This window comes from Phascolarctos cinereus, unplaced genomic scaffold, assembly GCF_003287225.1.
Source record: "Phascolarctos cinereus isolate Bilbo 61053 unplaced genomic scaffold, phaCin_HiC Scaffold_726;HRSCAF=1367, whole genome shotgun sequence".
NCBI classification, from domain to species: domain Eukaryota; kingdom Metazoa; phylum Chordata; class Mammalia; order Diprotodontia; family Phascolarctidae; genus Phascolarctos; species Phascolarctos cinereus.
The window spans coordinates 124,644,092-124,668,304 of record NW_027556098.1 but is presented as its reverse complement, the minus strand read 5'-3'; the positions used below and the strand labels follow the sequence as shown (position 1 = coordinate 124,668,304).

At 35.2% G+C, this 24,213-nt stretch overlaps 1 protein-coding gene across 1 annotated transcript in view; it reads left to right on the top strand.

Annotated features, from left to right (window-relative positions):
• Positions 1-24,213, top strand: part of STAG1 (STAG1 cohesin complex component) — a 346,896-nt gene that overhangs the window by 306,982 nt on the left and 15,701 nt on the right. Inside the window, exons 23-28 of the mRNA XM_020986100.2 lie at positions 10,723-10,815; positions 13,346-13,520; positions 17,078-17,217; positions 19,421-19,522; positions 20,956-21,104; positions 23,153-23,281. Of these exons, the coding sequence (XP_020841759.1) occupies positions 10,723-10,815; positions 13,346-13,520; positions 17,078-17,217; positions 19,421-19,522; positions 20,956-21,104; positions 23,153-23,281 (788 nt within the window). The remainder of the gene's footprint in view (positions 1-10,722; positions 10,816-13,345; positions 13,521-17,077; positions 17,218-19,420; positions 19,523-20,955; positions 21,105-23,152; positions 23,282-24,213) is intronic.

Sequence of the window (24,213 nt, the reverse complement as noted above, 5' to 3'; positions counted from 1 at the left end):
GACATCCACAAGTTTAAGGATTCTGCCTTGGTAGACTACATCTTCTATTCAAAGACTCAACATAGCAAAGTACTAAGCCTCATTAAGACTGTCAACCAGGAGATGAATTTGGCCATGGTGACCCATGAAATAGCTATACATTAAATGGCTCTCAGTGTTATTTGATCACTTTCTGCTATCACACTAATGGTAACAGTTAAAGACTGTTTGCAGAAAAGGCTGCAGTCAGTACTAAGAATTGCAATTTTTTTAAGGTAATATACAGTTTATTTCTTGGTACTCTATGAGATTTTTTCCCCTAATAACCCAAAAGTTAATACACTAATAGAATAATTAAACTACATTAATATCTCACTATAAATGAAAATACATTTTAAAAAGTTACAACTAAATTAAAGGATGAGACACAGATTCTCTTTGGAGAGACAAAAGGAATGTTTGAGTGGTTTTCATCATATTTCCTCATGTAAAACATAAGTTAGATTTTAGTGTCCAGCTGGGTTGATTCTGCCAATAATGGAAATAAGTTTCACTAAACATATAGCAAGAGGGAGTGATAATAAACAGCCTGAGTGTTGCATTGGTACCCACAAAAATACTAAAAGACATTCAGAACATTGGGTCTCTTCTCTTTAGGGTTTTAGTCAGCTAAGGGGTGCAGTAAATAGAGTATGGGACTTGGAGTTAGGAAGATCTGAATTTAAATTCTATCTCGTATATTTATTAGTAGTATGACAATGGGAAAATCATTAAACCTCCAAACCTCAGGTTCTTAATCTGTAAAATGGGGATGATAGTTGCACCTACCTTACAGGGTTATTGTGAGGATCAAATGAGTCAACAAGTAAAGCTCTTTGTAAACCTTAAAGAGTTAAATGCTAACTAGGTATAAAGGACATGGACTAGGTATAAAGGATATGAAGAAATGAATGTTTTGTGATCTGTACTCCTGGAAGTAGTAGCCACACTAATATACCATATTTGAGTCATGAGTTCCATCCCACCAAATCCCAGTGATACCTGTATGCGATCAAATTTACATCCTTGCATTAAGATCTCTAGTTCATCTTTGTTGATTAGCCATACATTTTACATTTGTATAGAGACATCTATGGCTATAGGCTTTTGAGGTTTTTTATTACTGGTTCTCATGTTCTTCCATTAATTTCGAGGCTTCTGTTATACCTTCTAACAATATACCTTCCTAGGGTATCCGACTTGACAGACATATATATGAATACTTTTTCTTCTTTCTCTCTTTCAATTTAAAGTCCTCTTTATCATATTCATAAGATATCAGGCAACTATTTTTACTAGCGTTTTTGTAGAGTATTCTATTCCCAGCTAAGAACCTATAACTTAAGCTATGATCTGTACATCTAAATCCCATTCTCATACCCTGAGAACCAACTAAGCTTTTTTTTTAATATAGTTTATATTGTTACCTTTTGTTTTTAGATAGCCTTTTCCCCTGTATCCTTCTCTTGAACTTGTCCCAGCAAACCATCCTTTATAACAACGAATTAAAAAAAGGAATAAGAGTGAAGAAAATCAGCAAAATAATCAGCACATTATAAAAATCTGGCATTGTTTACAGTGTTCCACACCCTTAGACCCCACTTTGCAAAGGAACAAGACGATGTGTCTTTTTATATCTGCTCTTTTTGGCCAAGCTTGGGCATTAAATTTCACAACATTCACCTTCACTTATTTTGTTGTTGTCCTTTTGGTTTGTGTCATTTTATTTTATATATTGCTTTTCTGGCTTTTCATTTTACATCTGTTCATATTAGCATTTCCATGCTTCTCAGGATTTATAATGGTCATCATTTCTTATAGTATAGTAATATTCTGTTATATTCATGTACCACAGTTTGTTTAGCCATTCCCTAATCAGAGGGCATCTACTTTGTTTCAGGTTTTTCACTATCACAAAAAAGTGTTCCTAAAAATATTTTGGAGTATAGAAAACCTTTCTTTTTATCACTGACCTCATTGAAGTAAATGCTTAACACTGCAATCTTGGAGTCACTTTATTTGCTTAATTCCAAATAACTTTTCTGAATGGTTATACCAATTTATAGCTCCGTCAGTAGTGAATTAGTATACCTGTCTTTCCTCAACCCCTCACTCATTCATGATTCCCACCTTTTGTCAATTCTGCCAGTTTCCTAGGTATAAATTAGTGAAACTTCAGAGTTGTTTTGATTTGCATTTCTCATATTATTAATGATTTAGAGCATTCTTTCTAAATGAATCAACTCTTCTTAACTTAGCACTTGTTCATTTCCCCATTTTTCCTTTCTTTTCTGAAGCCTCTGCTTTCTATCAATACAATCTGTGCCCCTAAGATCTTCTTACCCAGGATTACTGTCTTTCTTCTTCCCCACGGGGTATCATTTATCACCATATGAATTAAAAGAAATGGGTTGTTGTCAGGTCTGAAGAGTCTTGGGAGAGCTACTGGCATTTACCAGATACATGCATACAGAATATGCTTATTATTTTTGTTAGTTTATCATATAGGTAATTATCATACCCTATCAATAGAATATCACCAACTACAAATATTAATATTAGAACTAATGTTAATATTTTAATATTAATCTCTTTCCTTTTGATTATTTCTGGATGACTTTTCTTCTGATAGCAACTGTGGAACTACTTTATCATTTTGTGGAATACCAGAAGCTGCTTCTTTTTAGAAAATCAAGGTTACCGCTTCTCTCTTACATAACTCCAAATGTTCAGTGGCCCTTTCTCTTCCATTTCTTCTCTATGTTAAATTTTCCTGCCCTTCAACTTCCTGTAGGATTCATTTCTACTTCTTGCATTTCTTTTTTCTCCATTGTTTTCCTTTTGTAGCATTTAATTCCTTCTTGACACTCTTTATTCTCTCTCCTAAGGTAGAGAGTAGAAAGTTGTTCTTCTGTTCTTTTTATCTTCCCATATATAAGGGCAAATAACAATTAGTGACTGAAACCATCCTCCAAGCCTTTCTAACTTTGTAAAACCTGTGAGAGAGAGAGAGAGAGAGAGAGAGAGAGAGAGAGAGAGAGTGAGTATGTATTTATATATGTATATTTTTTAAATGAATGGGTTGACTTCTCACATGGATTACAGTCTAGAAAATTCATATATCAGGCAACATAGTTGCCTGACATTCCCTTTAACACTCTTTGCAATGTCTTCCTTGGTCAGAAACACTGACCTAAAAGTTATTGAAAGGCAGAGATGCCAGAAAAGAGTACCTGATTTTCAGGATAAATAGAACACTGCTTTATTACTAAATGGAGTCATTTGAGCATATACCACAACACAAATTAGAATTTAATGGGAAATTCTCTTACAATGATGGCACAAAGAGGCACCTGAACTCCAACATATATACTTAGGCAGTGATTACGGACACTGGATTATAAAATAAAGAAATCCAACACTTCACAAAAGGTATCCAGAACTGTGATCACTAGAAAGAGTCTCATCAAGAAAGCCAATCCAAGCTCAGATGGAAAATCATGTAGTAGCATATTAACTAGGGATGCTCTAGAGGGAACCAAATTCCAGAGCAGCACCCTAACAAGGATAGCCAACCACCAAGTTCTGATATGAGCGCTGAATCCTGCCGGTGCACTGAGCCCAGACATACCATATAACAAGAAAGCTAGCAGCAGAGGACCAAGATATGTCAGGACCAAATGTGGAGGACCTTATCATCCTAACCAAGAGTACCCCAGGAGGCAGAGCCTGACCTTTGAACAAAATCCCAAATAAGGAACCAGGGATGTGAAATATAAATAAACAGAAGACAGTGAGCCCTATGATGACATATTGGTCAAAAACCTCCAAATAGGAAACCCGAAAGAAAAGAGTAACTCCACAGCAAGTACAGGCATAGCCTGAAGGAGGAAAAATAGCTTGGCCCAGAGACTACAAGAATATATGAGACAAATTAAGTAAAAGAGGCAGGGAAAGGAAATGAGACCTCTAAAGGGAAAAAAAATGAAAAACAAAAATATGATTTTGTTACCAAAACCCAGGAGAGCAAAACTGGAAGGAAAGAAAACTATAGACTAATTTCCCTAATGAATATTGATGTAAAAATGTTTAAATGAAATATCACAAAGATCACACACCAAGTTGGATTTAAACCAGGAATGCAATATTAAGAAAACTATAATCATAATTGATCATATCAACAAAAATAATAAAAATCATTATTATATCAATAGATGCAGGAAAAGCTTTTGATGAAGTACAATACCCATTCCTATCAAAAACCCTAGGAATAAATGGAGCTTTTCTTAAAATGATAAGTAATATAAATCTAAAATCAAGAGCAAGCATAATCTGTAATGGTGATAAACGAGAAGCCTTTCCAGGAAGATGAGGTATTGAGGCAAGGTTGTCTATATCACCATTACTCTTCAATATTGTACAAAAAATACTAGCTATAGCAATAAGACAAGAAAAAGAAATTGAAGGAATAAGCACAGGCAGTGAGGAAACAAAATTTTGACTTTTTTCAGATGACATGATGGTATCTTTAGAGAACCCTAAAAAGCCAACTAAAAGATTAGTCCAAAAGTTGTTAATAAACAACCTTGACGAAATTTTAAGATAAAAGTCACAAATAATCAGCATTTCTATATATTACCAACAAAACAACACGAAGAGATAGGAAGAGAAATTCCATTTAAAATAACTGCAGACAGAACACATGAAGAAACTATATGAACACAATTACAAAATACTTTTCACACAAATAAAGACAGATCTAAGCAATTGGAGAAATATTAATTGCTCGTGGATATTCTGAGTCAATATAATAAAAATGACAATACTGCCTGAGTCAATTTACTTGTTCAGTGCTATACTAATCATACCACCGAAGAATTACTTTCTAGAACTAGGGGGGGGAAATTTTATCTGGAGGAACAAAAGATCAAGAAAATCAATTTTTAAAAAGTGAAGGAAAGTGGTCTAGTAGTACCTGGTTTCAAACTAATACTACAAAGCAGTATCATCACAACAGTCTGATACTGAAGAAAAAATAAAGTGGTTGATCAACAGAATAGATTAGGCACACAATCACCTAGTGCGTGGATGGGGAACCTGCAGCCTTGAGGCCACATGTGGCTTTGGTTGTGGCCTTTTGACTGAGTCCAAGTTTTACAGAACAAATCCTTTTATTAAGGGGATTTGTTTTGCGAAATTTGGATTCAGAGGGCCACACTGGAGGACCTGGAGGCCACATGTGGCCTTGAGGCCATGGGTTCCACACTACTGACTTACTGTTGTTTGATAAGCCCAGTGATCTAAGGTTTTGAGGCAAGAACTCACTATTCAAAAAAAACTGCTGAGAAAACTGTAAAGAAGTCTGGCAGAAACTGGTTATAGACCAACATCTCATACCATATACCAATATAAGTTCAAAATGAATACATGATTTAGACATAAAGGGTAATATAAGAAGCAAATTAGGGAAACAGAAAAAATTCCTATGAGATCTGTGGATAAGGGAAGAGTTTTTAACCAAACAATATAGAGAAGATCACAGGAGGCAAAATGTTTTTTGCATAAACTAAACCAATGCAACCAAAATTAGAAGAAAAGCATGAAACTGAGAGGGGAGGGGTTTACAGTAAGTTTCTGATAAAGGTAGTATTTCTCAAATATGTAGGGAACTAAGCCAGATTTATAAAAATAAGAGCCATTCCCCAATTGATAACTGATCAAAGAATATGAACAGACAGGCTTGAGAAGAAGAAATCAATATTATCAGTAGTCCTATAAAAATGTTCTAGATCATATTAGAGAAATGTACGTGAAACAACTATGAGGCACCACTTCATTCCTATCAGATTAGCTAACACAATAGAAAAGGAAAATGCCAGATGTTAGAGGGGGTATAGAAAAATAGGGACACTAATGCACTGTTGGTAAAGTTTTGAACTAGTGCAAGTATTCTTGAAAACAATTTGGAATTATGCCCAAAGGGCTGTAACTGTGCACACTTTATCTAGTGATACCACTACTAGGTCTATACTCCCAAAGAGATCAAAGAAAAAGGAAAAGAACCCATGTGTGCAAAAATATTTCTACCAGATCTTTTTGTGGGGGCAAAGAATTAGAAAATATAGGATGCCTATCAATTGGTAAATGACTAAACAAATTGTGGTATATGATTGTGATGGAATAATATTGTGCTTTAAGAAATAGCAAGGAGGGTAGTTTCAACTTAGATGAACTGATGCGCAAAGTGATGTGTCCAGAACCAGGAGAACATTGTACACAATCATAATGCTATTGTAACAACGATCAACTATGAAGGACTTAATAATTTTGATCAGCACAATGATCCACAACATTTCCAAAGGACTTATAATAGAAAATGCTATCTACCTCCAGTAGAACTGCTGAACTCTGAATGCAGATTAAAGGATATTTTCTTTCACTTTCCTTATCTTTCTTGCCTTTTTTCCTACAACCTGGCTAATAAGGATGTGTTTTGCATGACTTCATATGTATAATGGGTATTATATTTCTTGCCTTCTCAGTGGATTGTGGAGGGTGGAGAAGAATTAGGAACTAAAAATCAAAATAAATAGAGGAAAAAATTGGAAGGAAAACAAATAGCTTAGAACAGAAGGTAGAAAACCTGACACAAGTAGCTGAGTTCCTAAAAAGTTATAATAGACCAAACAAAACTCAGTAATTCCAAGAGACAAGATATTTTAGAGGAAAATATAAGGTATCTTCTCAAAGACAGTTGATCTGGAAAAGAGGTCAAAGAGGAATAATTTAAGAATCATCAGTCTCATGGAGAACTATAACCAAAAAAAAGCCCAGATACCGTATTTTTCATCAAATTATAAATGAAAACTGTCTAAATTTACTAGAATTCAGGACAGTGAAAAGAGAAAGAAAACCAGTGACTTTTTGAATGGAACTTTTGTCCTCTTGTTAGGAACAGGAAAATAAGTGAAAAACAAATTAGATGTAATCCTGAATTAACTTGAACCTATACCAAGTAAAGGCAGTCTGTCATGAACTACAATAAGAGATTATTAATGTAATAAAATGCATTTGAAATCTTAATACAAAAACAGAAGCAAAATGGATGAACAATTCAGTAGAAGTAACATTCAGTGTTGAAAAGATCTGCTCTTAAAAACATGCATGTCCCATAATGTAAAACCTTGACAAGGAACATTTTGCAGATCACTAAAACACATTGCCTTGAGTTTTTATCAAAATGTATAGAACAAAAGATAATGTACTAACAATGAATATTGCTAGATTTTGCCCCTGCCTTCAATTCTGGCACACACTTTGTTATAAAAATATTTTGGTAATAGTTATAGTAATGAAATTTTGCCAACATATTCAAGTTTTATGGTTGCATGACACACTTTTCAGTTTAATCTGTCATGTGAGCATTTCCTTCTTCACATTCTTAAGATTAGATAATCAACAAAGCAATAAATCAAGCCTTGATTTGTAGCCTTTTCCAGTTTCCAAGGTGTAAAATCTCATGTTGAACACTGACAGATCAGCTCCTTGGAAGCCTAATTCCCACATACCCTCGGTGTGGTCATAACTGGGGGTGTTAGCACGTGTTCTAGCCCTTTCCTGGGGACGTTTCAGAGGAAATTCACATTTTAAGTAGTACTTGTGTTAGCTGGTCCCTAACATTCTTTCCAACTCTATAAAGTTTTCATTATTTTTGGTGAATTTGGGCAGTCCAAATATTTGCCTAAGATCTTGGGCAAGGCAGTGCATAAGACTTTTACGCACAACAAAGGTTAGCACTGATGTGCAGAGAAAGTCAAGTAACAAGTGCTACATTACTCTGCCATGGTGTCTTCTCTGACTCACTTGCTTTCTCTGCCATCAGCACAATCAGCTTAGTTGTTTGACATCATCATATGAAAATTCAAACTGCCAATTTATGAACATCTCTTTAGAATTTGAAGCACTCCAACCCTTCCAGAAACTTTCAAGAAATTTACAGTCAGACTGAAGGAATGGCAGCCTGCCCAAACTTCGGTTGCCAACATTATAAAGTTAAATGATTTTTAGTAAAATGAAAAAATTACTAAAGGGGGAAATTGCCTCATGAATAGAACACTAGAATAGAGTCAGGAAAACTGAAATTTTACTTTAACCTCTTCTTGCTGACTGAGATTTAAGGTCATCAGGTTTACTCCCCTCATTTTACAAAAGATAAAACTGAGACACAGAAATGTTGAATAACTTATGCAGGATCATGTAGCTAGTAAGTGTCTAAGGCAGGATTTGAATTTAGGTCTTCCTGATTCTAAGCCAACACTCTATCCATTATATCATCTACTACATTCAATTTAAGCTCTTTTTGTTGTTTGGGTTTTTGTTTCTGAAAACCCCAATTTTTTTTTAAATGTTGACAACCTTTGATTCTGTGGTTGATGAGTTCAGACATAACACTGTCAGTTACCTTCTAATCCCCTTGGCCCATGTTCCTGTCTTCATTTGCACCTTGCCAAATTCTAGCCCTAGATCATTCATACCATCTGCCTTCTTTGTGTTTCTACTTTTTCACTCTTGAATGCTCCTGGAGAAAATCCTACAACTCGGGTTGTAGACAGTACCTGCAGAATGTGGCATATATTTTCAGATATGACCATTTTGTTGATTAATTTTGCTTAACTATACTTATTAGTTACAAGGGAGAGTGGGGAGGCAAGATGCTGGAAAGTGACAGTGATATAACACTAACCACCTGTCTCCTATTTTACCAATTAAAAGAGCTCAATCTTTTCCCCCACACCACACCTCAAAACAACTTATCATCTTACATTTTAATTCTCCTTAATTCCAGTTACTGATGCAGTAAGCTATTTTATCTCCTTGCCTAAGCTATCCCCTCTACTTATACTCTTAATCTCATCCTTCCCCCACCACACCTCATCCGAGCAGGATCACATACACCCCATTTTTTTCCACAGGGATTTGCTGACTTTTAACATTTCTTTTTTTCCCTCTAGAGTATCTCCTTATCTACTGGTTCCTTTCTCATAGCCTATAAATATGCCTAGGATTTTTTCATCTTTTAAAAAAATTTTTACTTAAAACTGCCATTCCTATTGTTCTGTATCTGTGCTCTGTTTCACAGTCAAACTCCTAAAAAAGATTGTATATATTTATGGCTTCCATTTCCTTACTTCCCATTCATTTCTTAATCTATTACAATCTGGCTTCTAACTCCATCACTAAACTGAAGCTCTTCTCTCCAATGATCTCTTTTTTAAAATAGCTTTTTTATTATCTCTTAGTTTTATGTCCTTCTAAATTTTCCCCGTATTCCTACCCTATCCCTACGGAGAGAGTCATTACTTATAACAAAAAAAATTTGGTTTTTTTTTTTTTGGAGAAAGAGGGAAAAAAATCAACAAAACTGATCAATACACCCAAAAAAAATGTTGTTATAGTCAGTCTTCTACAGACGTAGGCCCCCTACCTCTGCAAAGTATTGGAGGAAATTGCTTCTCATATCTCATCTTTGGAACCAAACTTGTTCTTTACAATTTCTCAACACTTCTCTTCAATTATTTTATGCTTATTGTTCTTTCTTTACATTGATGTGTTCATTGGGTCTCACTCTTCCTTCTCCTTTAATCCCAATCGATTAACCATGTCTTCTCTATCCTACTTTCACATCTGGTGTATCCGTACTTTTCTCTCCATTCATTGATGTGCATATGCTTTACAACTGCTATTAATTATGCTACTATTCTGTTTTGATACTATTAGTTCTTTATTACATAAAGCAACTTTTTTGTTACAACTAGCTTCCTGTACATATACTATACCCATTCTATACATGTACCATACTCATTCATGCTCCTCTGCCAGTTTTCATGTTATTTCCTTCCTCTTTCATTCCCTCAGCTTCTTTTGGAAGACTGTTATCTAAATTCTACTGTCTGTCAAAGTCCAGCTTTCATCCTGCCTTTCATAAAGCTTTCTGCAATTACTCCAGCCACTCTGAATTCTTTTTTCTCTCAATTTAGATTGTACTTAGAATTTCTAACACAAAGCAGAATATTTCATTGGTGAGGCAATTGGGGTTAAGCGACTTGCCTGAGTCACACATCTAATGAGTGTTATGTGTCTGAGTCCGAGTTTGAACTCAGGTCCTCCTGACTCCAGGGCCAGTGCTCGATTCACTATGCCACTTAGCTGCCCCTTTGCTCTCTGATTTTTTTAACGTACCTTAATTCTGTCTAGCAAAATTGTTAACACCTTCAGATCAGAGAACATTTAACACTTTTTTTGTATCATTTAACTCATTCCCTTAATAGGAGTTATTGATTAAGTAGCTTCCTGTTCTTCCCAGAGTGTTCTCAAGCTTCCTTCTCTTGCTAACAAATGTATTCCAAAAATACAAAATCATTATAACAGTAGCTAAAACAAAACCTAATTAGGAAGGTTGACTCTCCTAGGGAGGAAATTGTTCCATATTCAGATAAATTTTGCTTCACAGATTATCTGTACCATCTTACATTAATGCAGATAACCAGTAGTTAACTTTCTGTGTAGCCTCTTAAAATAAATTGGTTTTGCAAATTGCCTTGACAAACTGAATTTGCTGTTTTCTATGCATCATGGTTTCTGTAACATTTTTAGGAAGCTCATTGATATTTGAATAATACTTCATGATCTGAACATATTTTTCAGGACGATTTGTTGGTGTTGAGGAAAACTGTGAAATCCTTCTTGGCTGTTTGCCAGCAGTGCCTATCCAATGTTAACACCCCAGTCAAGGAAGAGGTAAGAAAATGTCAGTTAAATTTTCCTTGTAGCCAAATTCACATGCACAAGGACAAAAGATGTATTATCAGAATTCCTTGCTCAAAATGCTTTGGTAAAATATATTTTCACTAAAATTCAGTTCTTTATTTGTGATCAGCCTTTTCATAATGTAGAACCTTCTTGTTAAGTGTGCTTTCTGACTATAGTAACAGGTTAGAAAATTAATTTTGTTAAAGACTTAATGAGTAGCACCCAGTTGCTTGCTACTGGCCTAGAAGGGAAGAAAAAATATAGAGTCAAAATTGCATATTCCCCTTTACCTTAGCTTTCTCTCTCTGAAATTGAACCCTTGTGGTCTTTGAGCCCATGAACATGAGTAACAGCAGGGTTGATACTTTGAGCACTATTGTTACTGCCACTGATGAGGCACAGCAGGAGAAGCCTGTGGAGCAGTGACTCCTGTGTGCACATGTTGGAGAATTCATCATCACCTTCAGGGCGACAGTGAAGCTAAGGGAACTGCTTTGTCCTTCTCATCAAAGCAATTGCATCAGAGTTTATAACTCACAGCCCCAAAGCTGAAATGCTTAAGAAAAATCCTAAATATAAATGGGAGATTTTAGTCACTTTATCCTTTATCCTTGGCTTACTTATTTAAGTACAAGTTCTGATGATGTCAGTCATCTGCTTACAATCTTCAGTGGTTCCCTGTTTTCTAGAATAAAATAAAAATGACTCACCTTGTCATTTAAAATCATTCACATTCTCACTCCAGCCTACCTTTCCAAGTACTTTTACGTTCTTTCTCTTCACATAATCCATGTTTCAATGAAAATGACCTGGTTGCCATTCCCAGAGCTTGGGCATTCACCTCCTGCCTGCCTTTTCCTTACATGTGCTTCCTCTACCTGTATTTCATAATCCTTAGTTTCCTTCAAGGTTTAGCATAGGTGCCTTTGAAATTTTTTCCTCATCTTTCTAGTTGTTAGTGCTCTCTCCCACCTCAAATTATCTTATATCTCTGTATGAATATTTTGTCTCCCAGTAGAACATAAGCTTTTGAAGGCAGAGACCTTTTCATTTTCTATTTGTATCCCCAGCATCTAGCAGTGTCTTGCACATAATAGATGCTTAATAAATTCTTGTTAAATTGAATTGAATTCTTCTCCTAGACTGGTTTACACACCTTGACACATAATAGCCACCTTCATGTTTATTTCTTTAGCATATTTTTGCTCTTTGTGTCTGCCTTCTTCCTCTTGATAAATTACTCTATGAATTGCCCACAGCCTACTCACAAACATCTGTTCATGCATATGGAATGCTGGCCTTGCTGGGGGTGAGGAGAGCCTCTCTTTTTCTCCCAACCCCCAGACTCCCGTCTGGAGCTTTAGAGAATAAACATCCCACCGCTGCCACATTCTGTGTTCTTCATTGATGCTGCCTGGAGATGCCCAGAGCAACAACCAGGGAAAAAGTATTACCTGCATCTCTGCTTTCCTTTCTGCTAGACAGCAGACACTCAGCCTATTTGCAGTCAGGGATGCAAGAATTCCCTGAGTTTCATTTCCCTTTTGTGGTAGGTAGCCACTGGCGTAAGTAAGCACTTGCAAGCTGTTTATCGCAGAATACATTTTTCTATATTAACAGTTTTAGGAAGAGTGATGAAGTTGTAGAGCCTGCCCCACAAAGGTCTATTTCATCCATTAAGTAGCTGAAGTATAGCGCTGAGTATGCAATCCTATTTCAGCAACGTTATGGTATAAATAGTCTTTTGTGAAATAGCCAAGCAACCTAGCCACCATTTATAATCCTACTTGTTTTGAAAAATGGATTCTATATTACAACTTAGAAACAAACTTTTGGTATTGTTTCCATTATTGGGGATATTTTTGTGAAATTTTCCATGAATGGTTAAATTCTTATTCTTCCACAAAGCTGCTGTTAAAATATTTGTTTCATGTAAACAATTCGTCTAACATTAAAATGAAAAATAAAAATTAGAAAGTTATTTATTAGCATAAAATTCTGTTTAGTTCTGAACTATATAAGATTTGTCATGCTTTTGCATTATAATATTAAGAAAGTTTCTGTAGGTAGAATAACATTGGAAAGGTTACTATGAGGTATACAGTTGTGAACATTTTCATTCAGATAAAATTATATGTAATTTATTTTAGGCTAGTGTCAGAATCCTTCAAATCATTCTTCCTTTGAAGTTCCTTATTTTCATGATTGGACTCAACTCAGCAAAATTGAATTTTATAAGTTTTGACAAGATTCTTTTTTACTCTCTTTGAATTAAATACAACCAAATCAAAGAAATTGCTTTCATATGCAAATTAGTTGCTAAACTTATAGCTAACTTCTGTAATTTAGTGTGTGGCTACTCTTGACAAAGTTTGAAAGTAGGACCCGTGTGATAGAATTGGAAAATTCAAAAAATTTCTCCTAACCTTCAGTTGTTTTCAGCATATTTGACTTTTTCTCATTTTAGAATCATGATTCCCATTCCAATATATTGATGGTGAATCTCTTTGCATTCCAGGCTTTCATGTTGCTTTGTGACCTCTTGATGATTTTCAGCCACCAGTTAATGACAGGGGGCAGGGAGGGGCTTCAGCCTTTGGTGTTTAATCCAGACACTGGACTGCAGTCTGAGCTCCTCAGTTTTGTGATGGACCATGTCTTCATTGATCAAGATGAAGAGAACCAAAGCATGGGTATTTATAACTATCATATTTAATATTAGTCTTGTCTTTATAGCTCGAAAAGAGCTGTGAGGGAAAAAATTGACAGTCAGAAAACTATTAATGGTGGGGAAAGGGTTGATTTTTTTTTTTTTAACAGTCATTTTTTTTCCTGTGTAAATCTGCTTTCTGTCTAATTAAAGCAGGTTCAGGGTAACTTTGTTCTAAAAGGAATAGATTAAGATACGTAGTTCTCCTAAATATGCATAATTTGTTGGTCATTTGAACAAAAGGTAAGAGGATGTATTTGAGGGTGAAAACTATGCACAATAGACTACTCTTGAGGGAAGTTTTCACAAATAAAAGATACCCATTTGAAAAGATATCCATTTGGGTGTTCAGTTTGTTAGCAGACTCAACTGTAATTTTTTTATTATTATTATAAATAACTTGTAAAATTTACAGTGCAGATATTCTGAGAGTGATATATAAGTCATACCTGCCTTATATACCAGGATGTCTTTTCTAAAAATCAGACAACCCAAAATCCCTTCTCCTTTACAGATGTTGGGGATGTATTTTTATAAGAATCTTCCTTTAAATTTAAGATTCTTAAAGTATAACTGGACAGTGAAACAAAATTGCTATTTTTAGAACTGGAATTTGTCTCAGAATTTTCCTGCTTTCTTTTCATAAACCAGAATGAAGGATTTTTTTCTCAATCTAGACAGTGGTCTCTCAGGTCAGTATAAACTGTTCAAACAGGAAAGAAATCTGCTTGTGACAAACAGAGATTGGATTGTATGTATATGTGGGAAAAGGTCAGATAATAAGAATATTATCCAGAAATGAGAAGCAATAAAGATATTGAGAAAGCTAACATTTAAGCAGCGAAAAACAGCATACCACTCTAAAGCATAAGACACTTGAAGATAATAAAATGCTCTCCTGTGATTAGTGATCTTCTACAGTGATAGATGAAATATTTAAGATTAGTTTTGTGTCTGTGTTGCTTCTTAGCTTTGATTTCCACAAATGGCTTCTAAGAACTATATGACAAAAATTTCTAGTATTCTCATCAACAATCACAGCATCTGAGTCAAGGAGTGGATTTTTAATGCCTCTGTTTTTATATCACATTCATTTTTTATTATCCCTTTCTATTCCTCAACCTAAAGGAGTGTTGCCTCATAACTTAGACTTTAAAAAAAGTAATTCAGCAAAACCAACATATCAACCTTGTCTAACAGTGCATGCAGTATTTCACACCCATACCATTCTACATACACCTCTCCCACAAAAAGGGATGCATTTTCTTATCTCTTCTCTGGAGCCAAACTGTCATTATAATTATACAGCAGACAGTGGATTTTTCTCTGACATTTCTTGCTGCAAGTCCCAGTAAAATCACTTGTTTTAAGAATCTGAATAACTCTTTGCTTATAAAAACAAGAAAAGGTACAGGGATAGACAGAATCCTAAATATGTGAAGCATTCAAAGTAGCCCAAAAGTTGCTCCCTTTGGAAGGGATTAAATCTAATTTTACCAGTAGCACAACATTCTGACATTCTTTTGAAGCCTTAGCTCTCCCACGGGGTCCTATATAATCAATCTATCTCAAACTTATCATGCCTCCCGTGACCAGTAGAAGACAAATATTTTAGGGCTGTTGGACAGATGTCCTTTCTTTCCATCAGGTCTGCTCTGTCCAGATAACTCTCAGTGATACCAAGTGAGATCCTAGTCCAGGCCCATACAACTTGCAGCCTGCAGGCCAAAGGATTTCAGGCGGCCTGTGAAAAATGTAGAAGAAAATATCCTTTGTGTGTAGAAGAAATCCTTCCTTGTGCTGCAAGCAGCTGGAGGGCTCATGACAAGTTGTGCTGACCTCTCCAAGTTTAATTTCTCCATATTCTAACTTTAGTTCCCTTAGTGTTCTTCAGCCATAGTAACATAAGAGTGAGCCTCTTCTTTTGCTAAAAGACACTGCTCAGGAGGTCTACTTTCTACTAGTTCATGTCTCCAAATTCTTGAGCTTGGGGTTACTGTCAAGACAACCCCCAGGACTAGCACTGCACAAGAAATCTCCCTTCTCTGCTAAACTACAAGATTTAGGGACCACACTGCCTAGGAAATTTCGCTCCTTCTGTAACTAGGAGGCAACAGAACATAGGAGTTCAGAACATTGTAAACTCTCTCCTCTTGGGCCATGTGGGCTAATTCACATAGCTTCTATGTGCTTTTCTAGAATACCCTACCATTCCCCACCCCTAACTCCTACGTTTGGGAAGGGGGTACAACTAAAAGGCGAAAAAAAAGGCACAGGGACTGTTAGGTCTTTTTTACAGGCTGGAACAGAGGAATGAATGACTCCTCTTAGAGGGAATGGGCTTATGCAAAGGCAAAAAGATGGGAAATAGTATACCATGGGAGGGACAGTAAGTGGACCAGCTAAACTACAGTATGTGTTAAGGGAAGTTAGATGTAATAAGTCTGACAAGGTAGGCTGAGGCAAGATTTTTAAGGGTTTTAATATTTTAACAAACTCTTAATATAAGACTTGGCCAAGATACTAAAAGTAGAAAATTTTTGCCCACATTTTTTAATGAGTGAAAACTTATAGTTAGTTCCTCTTATTGAACTATAATTAGTTTATAATTAGCTTATTCATTATAGAATAAGCCCATCCACCAAGGATCTGCAACCTATGTGAAGTCACTAAAACCCACTTCATAGGAAATACCAAAAGAAGTATCCAAACTGGCCAGTTTATCTTGGGACAGCCTTAGTCTCGGAAAACTAATCAGGAGTTGTCTTAACAAAATACCCATGGACATATCCATACTCTACAGAGGAACCTGCTTGCTGGACAACTCCTCAGATCAAACCCACTCCTTAAACTTATCTTTCATCAGCTTTTCTGAAAAGCAATACTTTCTAAAACTACTTTATACAGGAAGACATTAAAACACAGGGAAAGTAACTTGATCTTGTTGTCAAAGTAAGAAGTCTGATTAAGATTTTTACCTATTTTTCATGAAGAGGTTTTCATTTTTGACATTGTATATTCCAAGACCATTGCAAGTAATTGTGTATAGTAAATGTTGGTTGATTTGAATTGAAACTGGTGAAAATAGAGAGATATTAAATTCATAGTGTGAAAGTTTTTCAAAGTTTGTCTGGTCCAACCTTTACCCAAATGATGAATTATCTACAGCACATGGTCGTTCAGCCTCCATTCTATAACATTCACTTTTCACTACAATTGTTTTTTTTTTCTTAAACTGAAAAATATTTACTAGGCAGTTCTTAGAAGGAAATAATGGTCTTATTTCCTCCTTTTTGTGTGCTTTGAATCAAATGATTATGCCACCCCAAAATTAAAATAATAGCAACATAAATCCTTATTAATACTGCAAACAAAAATACTGCTATTTTCTTTCTAAAACCGAAACTCTTTTGAAGATTTAAATAAAATTTTAATGAAAAGCACATCAAGAACTACTTTTCTCATGCAGAAATTGTTTCTAATTTGTCTTGAAGTGAGAACTGAGATTCCTGACTTGTTTTTTCATCCCCATGTGTTTAGAAGGTGATGAGGAAGACGAAGCTAACAAGATTGAGGCCTTACATAAGAGAAGAAACCTTTTGGCAGCCTTTAGTAAACTTATCATTTATGACATTGTGGATATGCACGCAGCTGCTGACATCTTCAAACACTACATGAAGGTACGTATCTTTGTTTCCTTCTTAACTCAGAGAAATTTGGCATTCAAACTAAAAAAAGAAAAAATGACAATAGATGACCTTTTGTTTTCTCTGCTAATTGATAAGTTGGCCTTTGTTGAAGGCTTTCTGATTCAGACAAGCTTATGACTTTGTTCTCCTTGGGCTTCTGACTAGATGAGAGAAAGAGAAATACCAATACATGTTACCTAACACTATACAAACTTTGTAGAATAGGATTTCTATCCTTGCAGCAGGATCAACTATTTTTCATTTCCTCAGAGCCTTGAATTTACCCTGATTTGGGGGAGAGACAAAAGAGGTATGAAATATCAGTCTGTTAAAGTTTAAAAGCATCTCATCAAATACCCTCGTTTAACAGATCAAGGAACTAAGACCCATACAAGCAAAGCCATCTGCCCAAGGTCTGGCTGTCCTCCAGCCAACTGGGACTAGTCCAGGTCTCTGGCTGTTCTTCCAGTATTCTTTCTGCCACATCTTCCCAGGGTGTACAGGAAAGAAGGAAAAGGAGCAGCAGCTTTTTCAAAATCTTGGAAGAACCCAAAAGGAGGAAACTTAACAGAGAAGGAAACATGGTCAGGCCAAATAGCTTGATCTACCAGATCAGGCTTCAAGATCTATAGGTTGCATATCCTTGGTGGATGGGCTTATTCTATAATGAATAAGCTAATTATAAACTAATTATAGTTCAATAAGAGGAACTAGCTATAAGTTTTCATTCATTAAAAAATGCGGGCAAAAATTTTCTACTTTTAGTATCTTGGCCAAGTCTTATATTAAGAGTTTGTTAAAATATTAAAACCCTTAAAAATCTTGCCTCAGCCTACCTTGTCAGACTTATTACATCTAACTTCCCTTAACACATACTGTAGTTTAGCTGGTCCACTTACTGTCCCTCCCATGGTATACTATTTCCCATCTTTTTGCCTTTGCATAAGCTGTTTCACATGCCTATAAGCAATCCATTCTCCCCCAAGCCTCTTGGAATCCCAGGCATCCTTCAGAGCTTGGTATGAGCACCCACTCCAACATGAGGCCTTTCTTGATTCTTTCTTCCTCAGCTACTAGTTCTTCTCTACATAAAATTACCTTGTATTTACTTTGTACATATTTTATTTCTGCCTATGTATACATGCTGTTTCAATAAAATATAAGCTCTTTGAGAGTAAGGAGCTATTCCTTTTTTCTTTTTTTGTATCCTCAGAGTCTAGCACATTTCTTAAATGCTTGTGACTGACTGGCACATAGAAGATGCTTAGTAAATGCTTTGAGATTGACTGATTGATTACAAAATTGGTTTTTTAAATAAACAGTTTAGCTATCTATCCTGCTCTCAAGCATACGTGACTGTTTCCAAATCATTATAATGACAACATTAGTGATCCGGTATTTGGGAGAAATGGTGAGAGGAGAATAGATTTATTTTTATTGCCAAATGCACTTGGAACTAGAGTTTGGTTACTTCTTAACAGATTTATAGAAGCCTTTGCCAGTTCTCCAACTACAAATGTTGTTTTAATCTAAAGTACTTACTTTTTGACTTAGCTATAATTAATAATAACTGACAAATATAAGTTCAAGAATGATTGCCTCTTTTGTATTTTCTGCTTCTACTATGTGAATACCTAATGAGCACTAACTAATTACTAATAAAATACAAACTCATTTACTTTTATCCATCTTATCTGTGTTTTTTCACTAGGAAATGAAATTTGTCTTCTTTCACAATCTTTCTAGTTGAGAAAAAGCTGAGAGTAAAGAAATGTGCCCATTTTTAATACTTTGTATTGAGTAGGTATTTCTGGCAACAGTTCTTAATGGACTATACAAATTATTTCCTTGACAGGAAATATATGTCTTTAAAAAATATTTCAGTATTTAATATTCAACAAATACTTCAGTGTGAAGAAACATAAAGAAGTTAGTTTTATCTCCACACATCATCTCCCCTCCAGTTCATTACTCAAAGTTTGTCAGTTAAATTACATTTTCACGGGACAGCTAGGTGGTGCAGTGGATAGAGCACCAGCCCTGGATTCAGAAGGACCTGAGTTCAAATCCAGCCTCAGACACATAACACTTACTAGCTGTGTGACCCTGGGCAAATCACTTAACCCCATTGCCTCACCAAAAAAAAATTTAAAAATTACATTTTCAAAAACAATTTTGTCTTTTTTCCTCGCAGTATTACAATGACTACGGTGACATCATTAAGGAAACATTGAGTAAAACAAGACAGATCGATAAGATTCAGTGTGCAAAAACCCTCATTCTCAGTTTACAGCAGGTAAGAAAAATCTAAAGTTTTGCTATAATACAAACTCATTCCTGTGGTCTTCTCCTGTCCCACACAAGCATAAATACTTGTTTTTGTGTTACATCAGACATTTCTGTGGTCCACATTCAAAAGCTAGGGCAGACTCCTCTACTCCCTAACCAGCTGAAGCTATCAGTTTGGAAATAATGATTGTCAATGTTAAATTTTCCATTTAAAAAGTAAAACACAAATAAGTAAATAATTCTATTGACTTAATATTTGTTATGGTAATTTAGGGAAGGGAGAGGTATAGAAGAGATCATTTTAATCCATAGGTAATCTCAGATCTCATTGCTACAAATAGATACAACTTCTTTCTTTCTTTATTAAACCTTATCAGAGTTCCTTGCGTGAAAGAAAATTTTTTATTTTTCTTGCCTACCTTCTGTTTAGAGATTCCCAAGAACAAATGCCCAAAAAGGTGTCAACCCAAATATATTTTATGAGAAGTGTAGGAGATCATAGTTAATGTTTAGGATCAACAGTCCAAATACACACAGCCCCATCTCTGACAGTAGTGTTTTTGGCTCAGGTCAAAGTTGGTAGGATCTCACAATCCCCTCAAGTCTTCTGATTTCTGAATGAAATTAAGCAATGTAATAAGTTTGGGAAAGAGAAGTTTGGGATAACTGACCTAATTTTTACATTGATGAAAGGGAATACTGTATCCCAAAATAAAAGTCAACCTAAGGTAAAACAGTAAAAAGTTAATGAAATTTCAGGTGTACAGAGCAGTTTTGATAGAGGGTGATATTTTATAGTAGAAACAAAGAAAAAGGCCAGTGACATCTTAAGTGAATCTTTCAGCTTCTCTACAGTACAGTTGGCTCAGCTTCAAGCTGTGACTGTTGAAGTATGTCTGTATACCAAGCTATAGAAAAACTAAAGAGAGAACCACTTAGAATTAGCCTCCACAGAACTCTAAGGGATATTGAAAAAGCTTATCCCCCTGCCTAGTCAGCTCCAGGGGGACAATATTATTGAAGAGATGAGAAAAAAAATGGCTTGAGGTTAACTAGCAGGTCACTAGGACCTAGAAGCATCCGCTGTAGATAATTGGGCTTTCCCAAAAGATACAGTATTTATTTCCCTCTAAATTCACATAAGCTTACCAAAAGTAGGTTTTTTGAAATAGCAGATTTGAAGAAATGAATGAAGACTTCTTGCAGTAATTTTCAGTGTGTCATTATTGACACACACAGAAAAGAAGAGTAGAAACAGTTTTGGTAGGATAATTTATAAGGTAAATAGGTAGGCCCTTCCCAAAATGAGAATTGTCTTGATGAATAGGCAAGCATTTTTGATTTAGGCTGCCTTGCAAGTCCTTCCAAATAAGAAAGATCATAACCTAAGGAGGAAAATAAAACCTGTAGATTTTTAGACGTTTGTTTCCTTTCCTCTAGTTATTTAACGAGCTTGTTCAAGAACAAGGCCCCAACTTGGACAGGACATCTGCCCATGTCAGTGGCATTAAAGAATTGGCACGCAGATTTGCTCTCACCTTTGGGCTGGATCAGATCAAGACCAGGGAAGCAGTTGCAACACTTCACAAGTAAGTGAGCTGATTCCTCAATTGATAAAAGCCAAAAGATATGAACAGACAATTTTCAGAAAAAGAAATCCAAACTGTTGATAGCCATGTGAAAAAATGTAAGCCACTAATAATTAGAAAAATGCAAATTAAGACAACTCTGAGGTACCACCTAACACCTGTCAGATTGGTCAAGTTGATGGAAAGGAAAAATGACAAATGCTGGAGGGGCTGTGGGGAAAATAAGTACACTAATGAACTGTTGGTGGAACTATGAGTTGGTCCATCTATTCTAGAAAACAGTTTGGAGCTATATCCAACAAGCCATTAAATCATGCATACTCTTTGACCCAGTGATTCTACTACTAGTACCTCAAAGAAATCAAAGGAAAAGGGAATGGGACTCTTATGTGCAAAAATATTTATAGCAGCTCTTTTGGTAGTGATGAGGAATTGGAAACTGAGGGGATGCCCATCAACTGGGGAATGGCTGAACAAAGTATGGTTTGTAAATGTGGCGGAATCCTGTTTTGTTTTAAGAAATGGTGAAGGGGAAGGTTTCAGAGAAACCTGGGAAGACTTTTTATGTGATGCAATGTGAAGTGAGTAGAACCAGGGCAACTATTTATACATGAACAACAATATGGTAAAGTAGAAATTCTGATCAACACAATAACACAACTGTAGTTCCAGGTGATTCAGGATGAAACATGCTGTCCACCTCCAGATAGAGCAGTAATGAACTCAAGAGTGCTAATTGAGGCTTTTTTTTTCTTGAACATGGCCAGTGAGAGGATTTGTTTCGCTTCACTGACTATACATCTTTGTAACTTTTTGCTTATCTTGCTTTCTCAATAGGGGAGAGAGGGAAGTGGGAGAGAGAGAATTCAGAGCTGAGAAAAATAATAAAATTGAATTGTTTTTAAAACGAGTTAGTGGACTGAATAAAACTTTACTATTACATAGAGACTCTCTAGGATCTATTCTTTTTTCAAAAACTATTTTTCTAAAATAGATACTTCATCTGTTTTTCAATTCATAGACTCAAGTTCTGGAACTATGAAGTTTATTTGTTTCAGTGAACTGAAAGAGACCTTAGAAATTATTTAATCCAACACCATAGCTTCCAAATGAGGAAAATGAGTCCAAGATAAGTTCAGTGACTTTCCCAAAGTCACATAGCTAGTTCAGGGCTGAGACAAATTAGGAGTCTTCTGACTCCTGGGCCTGGGATTCTTCATTGTATATACTGCTACTTTCATTTCTTTTTTTTTTTTAATTCTGAATTTAACTGTCATCAAAATAAGTCATGCAAAATAAATCCCCACATTTATTGGATCCAAAATGTATGTCTCATGCTTCATCACTGGTCCTCTGGAATCGTTTGGTCATTGTATTCAGAGTTCTTAAGCCTTTAAAGGGGATTTCTTTACAATGTTGTTGTTACCATATAAATTTTTTTCCCAGTTCTGCACGCTTCTTTCTGTATCATTTTATTAAAGTCTTTCCAAGTGTCATGCTACCACTTTAAAATATATGTAATAATAATATATTTCACATTGATAATAGCACTTTCAAGTTTACAAAACATTTCATTCATAACAACCCTATGAGACAGATAGCACAAGTCTTATCACCATTTTACATATAAGGAAACAGAGGCTTAGAAAGATAAAGTGACATACAAAATTACACAGCTTGTAATATTTTTATTACTAAAACCACTTAAATTCTTGTTAAAATCTTGTTCCTCCATGCTGCCTCTTTTTCTTACTCTAATGCTTACATTACTAGAATACAGTGATTGGAATGGGTTAATTTTATAGAATAATTAAAGCTTTGTAAATTGTTAAAATACTTTTGGGAGTGAAAAATTCATCTGTTTGTCTACTTGAATTTAATATCACACATGTAATAATAATGCCATAAAATATACTTTCAGTTAATTTCATGTAGCACATGTAACTAGTGGACAAAGATAAAGAAGGAAAATACATCAGGAAAAATAAGGTATTAATGACATTAGGAAGACAACCCTTTACAATATGCATTTTTTTCCTTTACTACAGAGATGGCATAGAATTTGCTTTTAAATACCAAAATCAAAAGGGACAAGAGTATCCACCTCCTAACCTGGCTTTCCTTGAAGTTTTAAGTGAATTCTCTTCTAAACTTCTTCGGCAGGACAAAAAGACAGTGTAAGTGACTTATTTTTTCTTTTAATTGAATGAAGACTGTTATGAGGCTAGTGGAAGCCCATAAGCCTCAAAATGGTTGCACTTTGGAAAATAATTCTTTTGGTACTGTTAAAGAGTCTGTGGTCCATATATAACTTTCAGTTCCCAAAACATACCTCTGTTTGTAATTGATAGTATACCATGATTCCTTCTTAAGTATTACTTTTATTTTTTTATTCAAGATTGTATGTAGTCATCCTTTACTAGTGATCTCCCAGAATCTTTTCTAATCCTCTTAAGGCTACAAAAGGTAATTGAGCATCTCAGCAAATTAAAATTATTTTACTATTATCTTAGCCATAAATTTATTTGTGCTGTGTTTTTGAGTATCATTTTAATTTTCAGAAAACATCATTTTTGTCATTTATTCTTGATGATTATTGAATTCAGTAATTTTCTTTAAAAAATTATTACTAAAGAAAGAAAATAATTTGGAAAAAATAGACTACATACAGGTTTGCAACAAATCTGTAACAAAGAGAAACTGCAACTAGAAGCATTTTATTTCTACCTTTAAAAAGGAAAGTCACCTTTTGTTCAAAACAGTAATTTTGTAGACAACACCTTGCCCTCCCCCATTTATAAATTATGGGAAAATTCATCTATGATCATGTAAAAGTGGAATTTTAAATAACATCTCACACTTGTGTAGTAATTTAAGAAGTATATAGTGCCTTCCTCCTAACAGTTCTTGTTCATAGTAAAACCTTTCTATCCAGATTTCCCTATGAAAAACTATATAAGGATCAGAGAGCTGAACTTGACCCCACAACTGCATAGGGCCAGAATTGGGATTAGAACCCAGGTCTTCCAACTCTTAGTCCAGAATATTTTCCATTGTACATCTTTAAAGAGGGAGAGAATTTGGAGATCTGAGATTTCATCGTAGATTG